The sequence below is a fragment of the Ipomoea triloba genome, chromosome 9 (assembly GCF_003576645.1).
Source record: "Ipomoea triloba cultivar NCNSP0323 chromosome 9, ASM357664v1".
Classification (NCBI taxonomy): Eukaryota; Viridiplantae; Streptophyta; class Magnoliopsida; order Solanales; family Convolvulaceae; genus Ipomoea; species Ipomoea triloba.
The window spans coordinates 8860993-8877053 of NC_044924.1; the positions used below are offsets into that span (position 1 = coordinate 8860993).

General features: G+C 35.0%; 3 protein-coding genes across 3 annotated transcripts; all 3 read left to right on the forward strand.

Moving 5' to 3' along the window:
- The first annotated feature begins 643 nt into the window (after positions 1-643).
- On the forward strand, positions 644-4312 carry LOC116030461 (IQ domain-containing protein IQM6-like). The gene is made up of 9 exons (XM_031272714.1): positions 644-899; positions 1370-1805; positions 2032-2146; positions 2234-2299; positions 2402-2490; positions 2569-2656; positions 2788-3027; positions 3115-3216; positions 3358-4312. The coding sequence occupies exons 2-9, from the start codon at positions 1387-1389 to the stop codon at positions 4099-4101; spliced, it is 1863 nt and encodes a 620-aa protein (XP_031128574.1). The 5' UTR covers positions 644-899; positions 1370-1386; the 3' UTR covers positions 4102-4312.
- A 3786-nt stretch (positions 4313-8098) lies between these two features.
- Positions 8099-9005, forward strand: LOC116029518 (ethylene-responsive transcription factor ERN1-like). Its single transcript, XM_031271570.1, has one exon. It carries the CDS (start codon positions 8099-8101, stop codon positions 8864-8866), a length of 768 nt encoding a protein of 255 aa, XP_031127430.1. The 3' UTR covers positions 8867-9005.
- Positions 9006-10809: 1804 nt separating this feature from the next.
- LOC116030496 (5'-adenylylsulfate reductase-like 5) lies at positions 10810-14965 on the forward strand. The gene is made up of 4 exons (XM_031272751.1): positions 10810-11169; positions 13423-13604; positions 13739-13863; positions 14060-14965. Exons 1-4 carry the CDS (start codon positions 10993-10995, stop codon positions 14473-14475), a joined length of 900 nt encoding a protein of 299 aa, XP_031128611.1. The 5' UTR covers positions 10810-10992; the 3' UTR covers positions 14476-14965.
- The last annotated feature ends 1096 nt before the right edge of the window (positions 14966-16061 follow it).

The window sequence follows — 16061 nt, forward strand, 5'->3', positions numbered from 1 at the left end:
AAGACCCACGGATGCTTGACAAATGAATGACATCGAGTAGTCTTTATTCTTGGCCACACATGTGTTCTGCCACTACTTTACTTGTCCCACCCCCATGCATAAGTAAAACTTCCTGCCTTTTAGTACACAAAAGATATAGTGATTTGGTGGTTTGGGGCTTGTGTTGTTAAGTGGGAGGTTGTAGGTTCTTTTTCCATTATTCTTATTAGACCAACACTTCACCCATAAAGATGGACACCCCGCTTGGACAGTTATTAGGACATAACTTTTCCAATAAACGGATATACTTGAGGCTGTTTTATTGATTAAAGAAAAACATTTTGATTACATAACTAATTGCATGGTTTTGATGAATAATAATAATAATAATAATAATGGTCGTATGAATGAAATTAAAGGAGTATTGTATAGTGGTGTAGTGAAGAAGTAGAGAAACACGTGGTTGAAAAAGCATGTCATCAGTTACACACTCGATCATCATCTGTTTCCCCATGGACGGAGTATGATATATAATTATGTTATGTCGTCCCCCTATAAAAATGGTGTAATTGTTGGATTACATTAAGCACAGCTAAAGCATACATCGTCCCTCTATTTAAATTCCTCCACACACAATGTCGGGCCTGTTGAGGGGAAGAGAAACTCCGAAAAACAATTGAGTGTTTTTCTTTCTTCAATTACCAAGGGGATACCCACCCCCCCTTTCACTCTTTTCATTTCCCTTCCTCCTTCCACAATCATCCTCCTTATCATCATCCTATTTGCCCTCTCTCTGCCACTCTTTCTCCTTTTTGCATCACGAGCTATCCTACCTTCTCATTCCATTCATTTATGCTCTTTTTTTCTTTTATTTTTTCTGTTTGAACGTGCATCATTGTCATTGAGGCCTTCTTTATCAGGTAAAAACACATTTTGTTGTTTATTTATGTAGTTTTGCTTAAAAGATTGGATTTTGAAATTTGGGTTTGTGTTGGCATGAGGTGTAATCTAAGAAAATGGATTCAGATTGTGCATGCATTGGAATTTAGGGCCGGTTTTTTTATTTGCGTGGCTGAGGCCCTATCAAAGTATAATAAATTACGAATGGAAGAAAAATTGCAAAGAGAAAAAAGCAAAAAACCTGGGGTTGTGTTGATTTTGGTGTATGAATTCACATAAATGAATATGAGGTGTTCCTTTGGATTGGTGATTGGTTTGGTTAATTGCATTTGAATATATTGGATTAAATCCAACATTGTAACTTTGCTGTTTTGGAGTGAATTTTAGGACAATGGTAATGCTATGATATTGGAGGAATCTTATAATGCTTAGGAGATAGGGTTTCTTCATAGAATTATTGTGTTGTCATTATAATTTGATACATTCACAGGTTTTGTTTTTGCAAACATGGGAGCATCCTTTTCCTTCTCAGTGTCCAATCTTAACAATTTGGATAGTCAGATTGAATCTTATTTAGTGAGAACAATAAGCTTTGGAGGAGAGGGTGTGAAGAAGAAGAAGGCTAAACGACCGACGAGTTTAGATGATTCTGGACCTTCCATGTTGAAGTCCTCTGTTAGCTTCAATGGGAGTGGGAGTGAATTTAAGACCAAGAAGACATTGTTGTCTCGTAATGTGGTTAGATCATACAGCCATGGAAGTCGAGAATTCTCTCTCAAATCACCTTCACCAGGCTCTATCTCAATGCCGCCTCTAAATACTCGTGACCAAAGAAATCAGGCTGCAGTAAAAGTGCAGAAGACTTATAAAAGTTTTCGCACAAGGAGACAACTAGCAGATTGCGCTGTCCTCGTCGAACAAAGATGGTAAGCATCAAATGTTGTTCATGTTGTTAGGGATAAGACGTTCTTGGATAACAGATTGATCCATTTCATATTGCTTGATTCATTTTATATTTAATATTTAAATCAAACTTAGAAAGGTCACATTTGCAACATCCTAGAGTAGGATAAATGATGAAAAACGATAAAGTTTAATCACAGATGCTTTGTGCTATTTGCTCAATTTTGTGCATATGTCTTCGGGTTGCAGGTGGAAGCTTGTAGATTCAGTTGAACCCAAACTCAATGCTATATCGTTCTTCGACATTGATAGACCCGAAACTGCTGTTTCTCGTTGGTCAAGAGCAATGACAAAAGCCGCTATGGTAAGGATTGGCTCACTGCTCAAAGAATCCTTCGGTCAAACTATGACATTTAATCCTGAAATCGAAGTTTCTTTCCTATGTTGGTAGGTGGGAAAAGGTTTGTCTAAAGCTGGAAAGGCACGCAAACTTGCTTTGCAGCATTGGCTTGAAGCGGTAAGTTCTATTCTACAATTCCAATAATAATACTTCATGTAAGCATACTAAGTCGCTTTCACTGTTTGTTTCATTGACATCCATTCAAACTTGTGTATATAGATTGATCCTCGCCATCGCTATGGTCACAATCTTCAATTTTATTATGCCAAGTGGCTTCAATGTGACAGCAGACAAGCCTTCTTTTATTGGTAAGTTTTGCTTTGACTCGGAAAAAATCAATTAAAAGACACTTAGGTTCAACGTCTAGAATCAAATCGCCACTGCAGGTTGGACATAGGTGAAGGCAGAGAAGTAAATCTCGAGAGATGTCCACGACCAAAACTTCAACAGCAGTGCATCAAGTATCTCGGTCCGGTGAGCTTCTTCTTCTTCGATTGTGGATATCCTATTATTTTCATGGACCAAGCTAGAATCCATAATTATTTGCTCTCTCGGTGTCTTCGATTATGAAAGAAGCTCACCGATCATTTAATGCAATTTCACAGGTAGAGAGGGAGCCCTATGAAGTCAAAGTGGTATATGGAAAATTTTTCTATAAACATTCCGGGAAGTTGCTTGACACGAGGGAAGGCACCGATGATACGAAGTGGATCTTTGTGCTTAGTGTGTCGAGGGTTTTGTACGTTGGGCAGAAGCGTAAAGGAACTTTCCAACACTCTAGTTTCTTGGCTGGTGGTGCAACATTGGCCGCTGGAAGATTAGTCGTCGAAAATGGCATTTTGAAGGTACATGATCATAACTCGACTTTAACTAGCTTCTTTAAGTCTTTATAACTGCAGATTGATAATCTTTTATGGAATGGTATAATATAGGCGGTCTGGCCTCACAGTGGACATTATCTCCCAACGGAGGAGAATTTCGAGGAGTTTATTTGTTTCCTCGAGCAACATAACGTTGACATCACTTTGGTCAAGGTACAAGTAACTCGCAGTCTTGAACAATCAAAGTTTAGATGAACAGATACTACAATGTAGCAGAGTCAGTAGCATTCCAAAAAAAAAAAAAAGTTTAGAAAATTGTATCTAGTGAGAACTCTTTTTGTCGTGATTGTGCAGAGAGCACCAAGTGTCGACGAGGAGGGCTGCTTCATTAAGAAGGAATACAGCTTTGGCCTCCGTAGTAGCATGTCAGAACCAGATTTCAGAACAACATCTAGTGAAGAGAACACGGTGAAATGTGTAGAGAGCGAAGAAGACGACTCGAGCAGAACATATAGCAAAGGAGTAGAAAATGTGCGGGCGCCCAGGTCAAGGCGGGCTAGGAGATCGCGACCAAACATCCCAGTACTTCAAATTCCAAAGAGGGAGGATATACTCGAGAAGTTCAGGGGTGAAGAGAAATGGCAGCCAGGAACGAGTAGCACCCCCGTAGAAACGCCTGCAGACGGGTACGAAACAGCAGAAGAGTACTTGTCAGACACCGAGTTCTCGGTCTCTAAGCATAACTTATTCGATGGAGAAACTGAGGAAGACTTCGAGGAGCCTGTCCCGAGAGAAAAGATCGCGAGGAGAATAGTGTCACACAAAGGAATGAAGTCGTTTCAGCTGGCGGACCAGTTATCGTGCAGGTGGACAACGGGGGCTGGACCGCGAATTGGATGCGTGCGGGACTATCCCGTGGAGCTCCAGTTTCGGGTGTTGGAGGAGGTGAATTTGTCTCCCAAGAGCACGTATTCGTCCCCCCCGCGAAAATCTGCTCGTACAACGCCCACGCAGCTGTCGTGCAGAGAAGCAAATGCAAGCAAAAGTCCTCTGGGAAGAGAATCAATGTTGTTGAATCATCAAGTTGCAACACCATGAAATTAAGCAGCAGATTGATTGACCCATGACTAGTGTTTAGATGGAAATTTAAGGAGTCTTTTGTGTTTGTTTTTTTTTCTTTGTTGTTGAAGTTAGAGAAATTTGTGTTAGGAATTGTTGGCAAAAGTAACATATGGTCGGTCTTGTTGCCAACCAACCAACTTAACCAACCAGAATAAGAATCTCATTCACAATGGCTGCATTTGTTACAGATCAATTTTTTAATTCCAGTTCCTGCATCTCTTGTACTATGTCGGGCCGGGATGTGGGGCCCTTGGAGGTGGGAATTCAACCTTTTGAAAAGAAAAATTGCATAAGGAGCTAGTCAGGTGCTCGGGCCGTCCTAAACTGCCTAGTAATAAAATAATAATAATGAGAGGAATAAAATAATAATAATGATAATAGGCTCCAGCCACTCTACATAGTCCATGGACCTTAGCGTCAATGAGTTGTCGTTGCCTGTCCAAATCTTCATTTCTCCCATATAACAAAGTTATTATGAGACTCCATTAATGGCTTCCAAATAAGGCCAACCATCTATATGTAACATTACAACAAAATAGATGAATCCTTTTAACTTTGCTTAATCTAAAAAGGCTCATGATTTTCCTCTTAAATTTTCTTTCATTAAAACTTTGACTTATTTTAACAAGCTAAGTATTTTTTTTTCAAAATAATACAATAAAAGTTTTTAATATTTACAAAAATATTATTACATTTTTCATTTAAATATGAATCTCATTCTTCAACTATTTTACAATAAATAAATGAGATTCATTTTTATTTTTTTAAGAGAACAATTATTTTTACACGATTCAATTCGATCTATATAACCTAGGTTGCATCCCCATCCACAATTGTGAATCTTCAACATAGAAATATAGAATTATATTCATCCATGTCTTTATCACCTTTTATTTATTTATTTATTTGTACATATTCTTTTGTTTTTTGTTTTTTTTTTTTACATTGATAATATCATTCTCTAAACATAAATTACAGAAAAAAAAAAGCATTACAATTTTAGATTAATTTTTAATGCTTGGAGATGCGAGAGGGAGCTCTAGATCGAGCTGGCAAAAACAACTTGGAGGATAAGATTTTTAATCACTTGGGATGACGAGGGAAAGGATAAATTTTTTAATTATTTGGGATAATGAAAAATTTGTAATTATTATTGAGAGTGAGCATTTTGTAAACTCCGTTGTGTAATAGTTTTGTGTGACGGATTTAATTAAAAGGAACAAAAATCAACTCAAAACCTTTTAATATAAGAATAATGAATTTACCTACGCACCATTCGTTCCGGACATATTTTAATTATTTGGTGTTTTGGTTAAGCTCATTAACACTTATTGAGTAGTGAGTACTTGTCTTTCTTTGTAATTGTTATTAATGGGTCATATATAATTAAGGCTTCTATTTTTTATCCACGTGGCACCATTTCGTGTTTCTATACTCCCTTTTTTACATTTGACGTAGTTTTTAAGATTTTCTTTTAAATAAACTATAAAATTGGAATAAAAAGGACAATAGTAATAAAACTCTTGTTAAAAAACTCTACAATCAAGTTAAGGTAAACAGACAAAAAAACCAATGATAATGTATAATATATTTAATGCTTCAATGCAACTTTATATGTTCTATGTTCTACACATTACAAGAGATTCCAAACTCCTAAGAAAATTAGCAGTACTCATACAGCCTCATAGTATTTAATTTGTTTGCATTAATGTTGTTTCACTCACCTCGTACTATGCTTCCTTGTTGCAATGAGCATATACGAGGGCAAGACTGCATATATATAGCTCATTGGCTCCTTTTCTTGAAAGGTCACTTCTAGCCTTGGAAATAGTAAACGCATATATATATATATATATATATATATATATATATATTTTGGTTCAAATGCGGCCGTGCTCTCCCGTGCGGCCGTGCGGTCACACACCACTCAATGTTACAAAACACACCACTCAATGTTAAGAAACACACCACAATGAAACACAATGAAACACACCACAGTGTATATTTGTGTGGTGTGTTTCTTAACATTGAGTAGTGTATTTTGTAACATTGAGTGGTATGAACCGCACGGGAGAGCATGACCGCACCTGATCATGACTCTATATATATATATATATATATGNATATATATATATATATATATATATATATATATATTTTGGTTCAAATGCGGCCGTGCTCTCCCGTGCGGCCGTGCGGTCACACACCACTCAATGTTACAAAACACACCACTCAATGTTAAGAAACACACCACAATGAAACACAATGAAACACACCACAGTGTATATTTGTGTGGTGTGTTTCTTAACATTGAGTAGTGTATTTTGTAACATTGAGTGGTATGAACCGCACGGGAGAGCATGACCGCACCTGATCATGACTCTATATATATATATATATATATGTAATCTCCACTGTGCAGACTGCAGGAAGTATATATCTTAAATGTCACAATCTTATTATGTAGAAGAATTGGTCATTTTTCAAGCAACCCTTGTCATTGCAGACGAAACAATGCCCCCTAATACACATAAACACAAGATAAACGATTATTTATCTTCCCCTAATACACATAAACACAAGATAAACGATTATTTATCTTCATCCTGTGGGTCTCAAGTAAAGATAAACGATTATTTATCTTCATCCTGTGGGTCTCAAGTAAAATGTCAACATTAATATTTTATGAGAGGAAGTAAAAGTTGGGAGTAAAATTTGAGAGTACAAGTAGTATTTCCTTCTTTTTTTTTTTCTGTTTTTTTTTCTAGACCACAAGATGTCATGAATAGCAATTGTTATATTATGGACCATGGTTCATATTGCATTGTGAACTCTAATACAAAAATTATATACATTCCGTTAATACATTTTGTACCTACAGTTAACCGTTTTTACATTCCGTTAATACATTTTGTACCTACAGTTAACCGTTTTTGTATTCCGTTAATACATTTTGTACCTACAGTTAACCGTTTTTGTACATGTAAACAAATAACTTGATAATTGCTGACACGTAATAAGATAACTACATGTACAAAAACTGTCAACTGCAGGTACATAATGTGTCAACTACAAGTATAGATTATAAGGTTATTTTTGGAGACGATTGCAGACGAAACAATGCTCCCTAATACACATAAACACAAGATAAACGATTATTTATCTTCATCCTGTGGGTCTCAAGTAAAATGTCAACATTAATATTTTATGAGAGGAAGTAAAAGTTGGGAGTAAAATTTGATAGTACAAGTAGTATTTCCTTCATTTTTTTTCTGTTTTTTTTTTCTAGACCACAAGATGTCATGAATAGCAATTGTTATATTATGGATCATGGTTCATATTGCATTGTGAACTCTAATACAAAAATTATGTACATTCCGTTAATACATTTTGTACCTACAGTTAACCGTTTTTACATTCCGTTAATACATTTTGTACCTACAGTTAACCGTTTTTGTATTCCGTTAATACATTTTGTACCTACAGTTAACCGTTTTTGTACATGTAAACAAATAACTTGATAATTGCTGACACGTAATAAGATAACTACATGTATAAAAACTGTCAACTGCAGGTACATAATGTGTCAACTACAAGTACAGATTATAAGGTTATTTTTGGACCAGGTTCTACAATGCAAGGCAGACCCTGGTCTATATATGGTATAATTTGCCCATGAATAGGCTTTAACTGTAGAAGCATCTTTAAACCTGTATCATACTTATACTAATTTTGGTTCGTATTGGGTCGACCCAATTAAGAAGCAAAGTGTTGGCCATATTAATTTTTTCATACTAGAGAAGATTTTTTCTCAAGAAATGAGAGTGCACGGTTACTCACAACTTTTGGATCATAGAAAACTCAAACCTTCACATATATATAAGCGATAGCACGTACTCCTGGATCAACTGCAAGAACAAAGACATCCTTAACTAAAAAACCTTAAAAGCCTCAAATCTTTACCATATACTCCATGGAGAATATTCATGCCCAACAACATCATAAAGAAGCGATCAAACCCCAGGAGAGGAGGCAGAGCGACAACAACCTTAACAAGAAGTTTGTGGGAGTGAGGCAAAGGCCTTCTGGGAGATGGGTTGCAGAGATCAAAGACACAACACACAAAATAAGGAAGTGGCTGGGAACCTATGCAACAGCAGAAGAAGCAGCCCGGGCTTATGATCAGGCCGCTTGCCTGCTTCGTGGATCGAACACGCGGACAAACTTTGTCACTCGTGTTCCTGCAGATTCTCCCCTCGCTGCTCGAATCAGAAACCTTATTCTCAACAGCAAAAACTGCTCAAAACTTCGGCCTCAACCAAAATCCTCCTCTAATACTAATGTCCTTCCTAGTATTGTTACCAGAAGGAATAATTCAGATGATGATTCTGTGTCTAATGGGAAGATTCCAGACACAGACAAAGATTCGTTTTCTTATGATGTACAGACACAGTTTGATGTTGCTACATATAAAGCCGATGATTTGCAAAGGTGTTCATATGAACTCCAAAAGGGCTCATCATCATCGTCTTCTTGTTCTTCTTGTACGCTATGGAGTTTCGAGAAAAGCATTGAATTTGGTGAAGAACTAATAGAGTTTCCCAAGACTAGTACAGTAGGTGAAATGGGAATCTCAGAATTTGAGAGAATGAGGGTTGAAGAGTATATGCAAGCCATCAAAGATGCAGGTGAATCCCTGTGGGATTTGCCTCCCTTGTGTTCTTTGTCCAACACTTATTAAACTGCAGATTCCTAGCTAGATGCTAATGGGGAGTTCATAGCTGCTATCATCAATGGCCCTATTTGCTGCAACTGGGATCCTTATGTCGCCAAGGCACTGGCTTGTAAAGAGGTGTTCTCATGGTTTGACTGAGGTCAGTGTTCGGTGGCAAATTATACCGTGTTCCGTCGTTGCCGTGGAAAAAAAACTGCACTCATTTCGCGTAGATAGCTCTACTTGTATAACATATTTAGTTTCATTTTATATATGTAGTTTTATTTCAGTACAACTAAGGCAACGAGACATGTTATTGAATTTCATTTTATATACAATGTAGTTTGATTACAACATCATTAAATTATTATAATTCTAATTCAACTACGATTTTATGAGACGATATACACCTAAATATGTGAAACTGCTTTTTCAGTTTCATTTTATATACATTGTAGTTTCATTACAACACAATCACAGTATCATTTCGATATAACTACAGTTTCATTGAACAATTTGCACTCAAATATGTGAAAATGTTATTCAGTTTTATTTTATATACTCAATATGTGACACATATTATTCAGTTTTATTTTATACATACTGCAGTTTCATTTCAACACAACTAAAATATCATTTCAATTTAACAGTTTCATTTGATAATATAAACATAATATGTGAGACAGTTTCATTTTAAATACACTATAGTTTTATTTTGTTATGAACACACAAAAAATACAGAATCTGTTAAAACTTAACGACAATAGTTTTTTTACTTAAAAAACGACGCTAATTTTAGACCATGGTTCACAGTATAACGACTAGTGTTCGGTCGGACTGTCAACTGGATTTGTCTTATGTTGGTATCTTGGCCGGCCCAACAATGTCTAACGTTGTGTTCATCGTTTAGATCGGTATCTGTCTCTTATGTTAAACGAACATAATCTGGTAGCTGCTAGAGAGACTGAATAGGCTGATTGCTTGTCCTAGGAAACTCCCCCCTGATTTTGTTGCTAATTTTCTCACTATAAGGGCTTAATAAAACTGGTTTGTTTTGGCTTTCAAAAATATTTCTTCAGTTCAGTTAAGAAGATTGTTATGAAAAAAAATTAATTATTGGTTAAAGGAAAATGACATTTTTTTCTCTTGAGTTATTCATGTATTCATATTTATCGTTTCAATTATTTCAAAAGTGACAGTTTTTATTTATTTGATGTTAAATAGACATTTTTATCCTTAAAATAATTATTTCATTTATTTTTCTTCTCCAACAAATTATTGCTTATATGTAGTGATGACTACGGTACGATTTTGAATCAAATTGGACACAATAGCAATTGAACTGAAACAGTAGGGACAGTTATTGTAACGATTTAGAACTAGAAAAAAAAAATAATTGTTGAATTTAGACTATTTTAAAAATAAAAAATAAAATTTACAAAAATAAATAAATAAATTTTGAATTTGGTCATCCCGTAAAAAGTGAGAATTGATCGTACATCAGGGTTCATCAATGGTTGATGACTTGATGTTTTAGTAAAAAAAATACGGCATTAATTTTATAACTATTAAAAACTTTTAAGACTATAATTCATTTTATAATTATTGCAAATTTGAAAGTTTAATAATGTTAAGATTCTATCCTTTGATTTCTGAATATGAATGGTGTTTAAAAAATAACTAAACAAGCAAGTATTCCACCCATTGTTTCCTCTTGTTAAAACCAGCAGAAGGTAAAATCAACTGAATTCATACAGGATAATCAACCTAATATGAGCTCTGACTTCTTTTAATGAAGATGAATTGGATTAATTAATTAATTATGGTTAATGAATAATGATAGTGGAAGGGTGGCTTTCTTATCACCACGACTTTGAACATTGAGCAGACAAAAAACGAAGATATAAAAATAGATAATGCTATTTATTATATATTTTCAGCCTAAATTATGATCAACCACCTCCAGCGTTGACCGGAAACCCAATACCCTTCTTTCTAAGCCAGCCGGTCAACACCATTATTACTATTTAATTAAACAATCATCGATTCGCATACGCGGGCGGATACATTTTATAGGGAGCAAAGTAGGAATCTGATAGCTCCGCAATTTCTCAAATTTCTTCTGAGATTTGGAATTGTGATCTCCCTCCCCAATGGCGTCTTCCACGATAATGCGACTGTTTTTGCTCTGCGTCGGTTTCGTTTCTTCGATTCAGACCGTATTATCATCTTCCCCCTCGTCTATTTGTCGGTTTCAATCGAGGCCGGCGTTTCTGAATCATCTCCGTTCTCAATGCCCTCTCTCGGTTTCTCTCCACCCGCCTCTTGAGGTAAATTTACGGATTTTCTGTGTAATTCTTTTTGTTATACTTTTAATTTATTCGTTTTTTTTTTTTTTTGAATTTGTTGTGAGTTGGTAAAATCGTTTCTTTTTTTCTTGTGCGGGGAAATTTTATATTCATAATATTTTGTTCACAAATTTATGGGAATTCTATGTTTGAATGCATTGGTGCACGTCTTTATTTCTTGGAGTAATTTTGTTATAGCTTGTAGTGAGTGAAATAGAATTTTGGAATATTGCAGTAATTCAGGACTTTTATTTGTTACTTTTTAGATACTTTTCTTGAATTGCAGGTATAACCAATTTTTAGATGAAATACAGATTACCCACTACAGATCCTGAACTCTGTTATTGGCGTTTAGAATTCATAATGCCTAACTTAGGTTGTTTAGCTAGTGGTGTGAGTGGGGGTGGGTGGATATTGATTGATCAATGGTTAGTATTTTATTATTAGGCTTATGCATATCCTATCTAGTCATTCATTGCAGAGTCAAATATGAAGAAAAATTAGTTTAGACCAAAGATGTCACATTATTCTAGAAGGTTTGAAATTCTTATGCTTAATTTCTTTTGGTCATGTTGGCACCATTATTGAATTTAAAGGAACAGTGTAGCTGGTATGTAGAATCTACCTTACGGTTGACTTACATTTTCAATAGCTGGGAACCATTTCTATCCACAAGGATCAGAAGTTGAATTTTACTTGCAGTTTAGGAACAAAAAGTGGAATTATTTTGAAAAGAATTGTGCTTAGTTGGCTATAGCTCTTTGGTGATATGTAGCCCTTTTGCCTTGTTTTTTGAGGTCTCTAGCAGTCTGGCTGCTCAGTTCTTCAAAATCAAAATTGACTTTTGTTTGTCTTTAAGTTTTAGGAGCTTCCAACAGACAAGTCACATGACCTTAGCTTTCTTCTAATACTTGCTCTTTTTTCTTTTTCTTTTGAAATATCTTTCCCATTATAATTTTTATCTTCTCAATTTGAGACAGATGATTATTGGTTCCTAATATAGGTGAAAGGGTGTGATCCTTCCAAGGAAAAAAAAATTGGCAATATCAGTATGGGCCTATTCTTGCCAGAAATAGGCAAAGAATAGAGAGAGCAAAAACTAATGTTTAGGCCAAAGGCTACAAGCATATGGAGAGAGAGAGAGAAAGAATGTTTAAGGTAGAAAAGAAAAAACTACTACTAGTAATAGGAATTGACCTTACGGTTGACTAACGTTTTCTATAGTTGGGAACCATTTCTATCCACAAGGATCAGAAGCTGGATTGTACTTGTACTCGAGGAACAAAAAGTGGAATTATTTCGAAAAGAATTATGCTTAGTTGGCTATAGCTCTTTGATGGTATGCAGCCTTTTTGCCTTGTTTTTTAGGTCTCTAGCAATCTGGCTGTTCAGTTATTCTGCAACATCAAAATTGACTACTTTTGTTTGTCTTGAAGTTTTAGGAACTCCCTACAGACAAGTCACATGACCTTAGCCTTCTTTTTATACTTGCTCTTTAAAAAAAAAAAAAAAAATTGTTCCCATACTTTATAAATTTTTTATCTTCTCAAATTGAGACAGAGATGATTGGTTACTACAAAAAGGCCAAGGGCAGTATGGGCCTTATTCTTGCCAGAAATAGGCAAAGTATAGAGAAAGAGAATAAAAGCTTATTGAAATTTGGATCACTTGGTGGATGTTTAGGCCAAAGGCTACAAGCGTATGTATACAGAAGTACTGCTAATGCTAATAGGAACCATAAAAGAATGTTTAAGTTAGAAAAGAAACAAACTACTGCTATTAATAGGAGTGATAATTAATTTAGGCAAAGATGTCACCTTATTCTCCATTTTTTGTTACCAAGGGATTATGTTTCTTCCTTCCAATTCATTGTAAATGCTATGTGTTTGGTATATATAATGGTAACTTTGATTTTGCTGTGGTTGAGAACTTTTACCATGGTGTGTATTATTGTTTTCATTGTTTTTTTTGGATGACGAGGGAAACCCCACAACCTTTTCGAGTATGAGTAAACCCCGCCTTGTGACCCTAGCTGGCAAAGGACCACAAGGAAGTAAACCAGCCTAGGTTACCCATTGTTGACTGGCTCAAACCTAGGGCCAAGGATTCGAACTCGTGACCTTGTGGTTATAAGCGTGGATCTCTTGTCATTTTGGCTGTGATTATTATTAAGTTGTTATTATTACATTGTTCATTGACGATTTGAAATCCTTTTCATTTCTCTCTGAGTTTCAGGTCAGTGGGGAATTCATTGAAAGGTTGTTGGCATCCACAGATCAGGATGTGTACACTTCAGTCTTGTTTTATGCTTCCTGGTGCCCATTCTCAAAAAGTTTCCTTTCTGTATTTGAAGACCTGAAGTACATGTATCCTCAAATTGAACATGTGGCAGTTGAACAGTCTTCAGCAACGCCTAGGTGAGACATTGATGACTATATTCCTGAAAAGGAATTAATAAAATGTCAATGGCTTAAACACTATTTGCAATTGTGTTGTATGTTTGGCAAGTTTGTCTAAAATACTGAACTACCTATCGTGGATTATATAACAGATTGCTTTCAAGATATGGCATTCATAGCTTTCCAGCAATACTAATGGTGAACCAAACATTAAGGGTGCGATTTCATGGTTCTAAAGATTTGACCCCTCTCATAATGTTCTACAGGAAAACCACTGGTAAATGCTGCTTCTCCTTATTAAACGTATATGCATGTAGAACACTAATGTATCATTCATTGTTTTAATCTTATTCTGCTTTCCTGATATCGAAGAGGCTGCAGTTGATCTATGCCGAAAAACCAAGCCAGACTATTGCTTCTACTAAAACTTAATTAACCGTGACCTCATGCTGAACTTATTCTCTTGAAAGCAGGGCATGTGCCAGTTCACTTTATTGGCATGAATCGATCTGGCAGCTCGAGAAATGATGGGAATCCCACCATGGGACCAAATATCTGGCCGTCACTGAATGATAAGTTAGTACAAGATCCTTACTTGGTATTTGCTATGGCATTCCTCTGCTTACGGGCAATTCTTTTTGTATGCCTGAGAGTCTGGCATCAGGTCAAAGCTCTGTGTGTGAGGTTCGAACCTCATTTAAACTTGGGAATTATCGGTGAGAATAGCCAAATTCTTGGGCGAATTCTTCATATGCTCAATGTGAAGATGATTTGGACTAGGCTAAGATTGTGCAAAAATAGGAACTTCCACCACAGCGCAACAAATGCTCGACTCTGGGCATCATCTTTTCCTTCTGTCTCCCTGGGTGAATCATCAACTTCCAGATAAATACAACTGTGCAATTGGCTCAAATAGGACGACAATGGGTGACACAACAGTGTTGCTGAACTTCATGATGCGCTAGAATCAATTCCACACCCAGTCAAAGTAAGAGAAAATTGAGTCTCCATGCGCCAAGTCAGTCATGCTGTCCAGGTGATTACCGATTCCGGATACAAGCTTCTCTCCCTTGTTCTTGATCAGAGGTTAGGTCTTTTATCAAATAACTGTTGGGTATGGTATAAAAGCATACAGGACAGCCTTGAAGAATCATCTAAATGTTTACATCCTGTAGATTACATTACATATAGAACCAAATGATATGGTTGGCAGATGAGGAAATGAGAAGCCTGTTGTGTATACTTGTGACACCTTTGCAAATCCAGCTTGTACTAGCAATTCAATGAAGTAATCCTAATCCTAATGTTTGTAAATTTACAGAAAAATAGACTTCTGAAACATCATCTATGCATCATCTTATTAGTAGTTTTAAGTTTTAACATGCTACAGCTTAGGCATCTTACATTGCGGCCTTCTTTCAATTTTATTTTATTTTTTGACAAAAAAAATTATTTGAGATACTCTGTGGGAGTAATTTTATATTTTCACTTTTTATTCTCTTTGTGGCATGCTTTGATTGATTAAAAAAAAGTGATCAAATTTTGTCTTCCTGTGATAAAAACAATTTGGGATCACTTTTTTTTTGGTCATTACCCCTACATGCTATTTTTCTGTTCTGTTTTATTTTGTTTGTCATTCTGTCTTTTAATTTTAAAACATTTTATTAAGTTTTTCAGTAATAATATAAATACTACTAAATAATATGATTGTTCATTTTTAAATACTCCGTTACTATGTTTCTAAAAGCTTAAATGAGTTGGATGGTATTTGGTTGATGACTTTGCACTCTACTATAAGTTTTGATATTCATTACAATGTTTGTTTGTCTACCTTTGTTATTTTACTATAAGTTTCAAATTCTTTAATAATTATAAAATTCATTACTTGTTAGTTTTTGCTCCTTTACTTTTGAATAATGGAATAAAAAATAAGAAAAAAATGAAAAAATAAAAATAGAATAAATCACCAATTTGGTCTCTCAATTTTTTGCGAATTGTTAATGTAGTCCCAAAAATTAACTATTTTATAAATTAAATGAGTTAATTTCATTTTTGGTCTTAGATTTATAAGTGATAATCCACTTTTAGTCCTTTTTTATTAGAACATTTTTATTTGGTTCTAGTATTATTACGGCATGACTATTTTTAGTCTTTTATCAACAAAATCGTCAAAATATTGTTAAATACAAAGACATTCCAATTTTTTATTTAAAGTATGTTGAATTGATATATTTTTTATGTTTATTTTTGTGAAAACATCAATATTGTGAAAACATCAATATTAACAATATTTAAACCATTTTGTTGATAAATGACAATAAATAGTCATACCACAATAATACTATAACTAAAAGTGGATACTCTAATAAAAAAGACTTAAAGTGATTGTCACTTATAAATTTAAAACCAAAAATGGAATTAAGTCTAAATTAAATTATTTGCATATACATATTTAATAATGTATTTGCCAAATTG